A 1,817-nucleotide genomic window follows, 5' to 3' on the forward strand; every position below is an offset into this window, starting at 1 on the left:
GACCCTCTCAGCGATAGTTTGTTTCTCAACGACAGGTTCCTGAAGGATACACCAATCATAAAAATTACAGTACAAGCAAAAACGTGAGAACAGTGGATCCATCGAGAATTCTTATCCCTGAAATAATGGGCTTAGAAATGAAAAGTTTCAACATTAAATGAAAAATTTCCTCCGAATAAAGCGCATTTAAAGAACACAGGTTTTCAATCGACATCTTCGCTTGGCATATAAAGTGAAGAAAAAAAACATCTAAGTTTTAAGTCTATTCTTAAGAAAATATAGAAATATGTTTTCTATTAATACATAGTAAAATATAATTGCCAAAAACAGATAACCGAGAACTAAGACGCTAAAGTAACGTTTTAATTCACCCCGGTCAGTAGACCCATCCTTCCAACTAATGAAAGGTATGTTACAAGACATCACAAGTGACGCCTGTTACTTATTGCTGCGACTTCGGTTGACCACCTCTAGCCGTTAAAAACTCCCAATTTTAGTCCATTCAGTAATAGTACCTTCAGTCTAATGCATTCACAATAAGTTATAAACCTGGTCAGAGTTTGGCCTCTGCTACCGTTGGCATCACTACCCATTGCATCCAAACCCATACCAATGCCCAAACAATACCTATAAAAGGGAATGCTAATACAGGTCTGACTAAGCTGTTGTGAAACAGAGCCCTGACTAAACAGTGATTGCGTTTAACAGAAGAATTACACAAGAAAGGCTTTAGAGAGCCAGGGATGGGTCGCATTACGAAGGTGACAACACAATATACGATCAACATCAGTTATCGATAATACACATGCATATTCTAACAAATTATTAATGAAAACATTTACCCAAAGCCTAATAAACACTTTAAAAATTATTTAAAATCAATCACTAGAGCAATTATACAACTGGTAATATCATAGAGAAATGCAATAATTAAATTGACTATATATATGCTACGATCTGCAGAATATATATGTGGGGAAACGTTTTTTGGCATAAAAAGAAAAAACAGCACTAAATATTTTCTCAAGCTGTCGTCCGATAATAATGTAATTATACTAATTAAAACCCCAAAATTAAGGTGACTTAACTTATTATTCAGGTATTTGGTTATTTAGCACATTGTTCTTATTAAATTAAGTATACACTATTTTCGTTGCAATAGGAATTGATACTTCATTACAATGCAGTTGCGTAGGAGTAGTCACCCCTACTATTACACTCCTGCACTCATGTGGGAGTAAAGAATCTATGTGTCATAGTCAATGCTTTCGATTTCATCTAGCACTATTAGAACATCGATATAATAAATAAAACATCTAACAGGTAATGTATTCCAATTTCAAATACAGTGCAAAACAAGCACCTTTAAACTGAAAACACAGAAAAACCTCAAGTATAACTGAAGACAATTTACAAAATATATGCATAAGAGCTAGCTAATAAGCTCATCTTTTTCAATGGAGGGAAAGATTACCAACTGGTGCTCTAGCCGTTTCTTTCAAAGTAGACAAAGTCCTGAAAATAGATAAGAGCAGATATAGCACGTATAAATACATATTTGCACAAAAAGCGACACCCTTCACATGAAATGTGATGGCCAAAAACTGCTACAAACCTGCATAAGAAAACCTAATTCAGGCCCGCAAGTAAAGCAGAATATTCTATCATAACCTTCTTAATATTCCTTGAAGATAACATTTTCGGTTATGCTAATGCATGGAAATGCATTGATAACAAAATCTTTCACATCTGTGTAATTTTTACATACATACTTGCTGTTTTTTATTGTATTTTTCATTAAATTTGGCTCATCAAAC

At 33.9% G+C, this 1,817-nt stretch overlaps 1 protein-coding gene across 1 annotated transcript in view; it reads right to left on the reverse strand.

The window, feature by feature from the left end:
• Positions 1–1,817, reverse strand: part of LOC106820866 (phospholipid scramblase 1-like) — a gene marked incomplete at its 5' end in the record, with an annotated part of 12,755 nt that continues 10,938 nt past the window's right edge. Inside the window, 1 exon segment of the mRNA XM_014825460.1 lies at positions 1–1,515. Coding sequence (XP_014680946.1) covers positions 1,486–1,515 — 30 coding nt within the window.

The sequence above is a fragment of the Priapulus caudatus genome, unplaced genomic scaffold, assembly GCF_000485595.1.
Source record: "Priapulus caudatus unplaced genomic scaffold, Priapulus_caudatus-5.0.1 Scaffold50, whole genome shotgun sequence".
Taxonomy (NCBI): domain Eukaryota; kingdom Metazoa; phylum Priapulida; class Priapulimorpha; order Priapulimorphida; family Priapulidae; genus Priapulus; species Priapulus caudatus.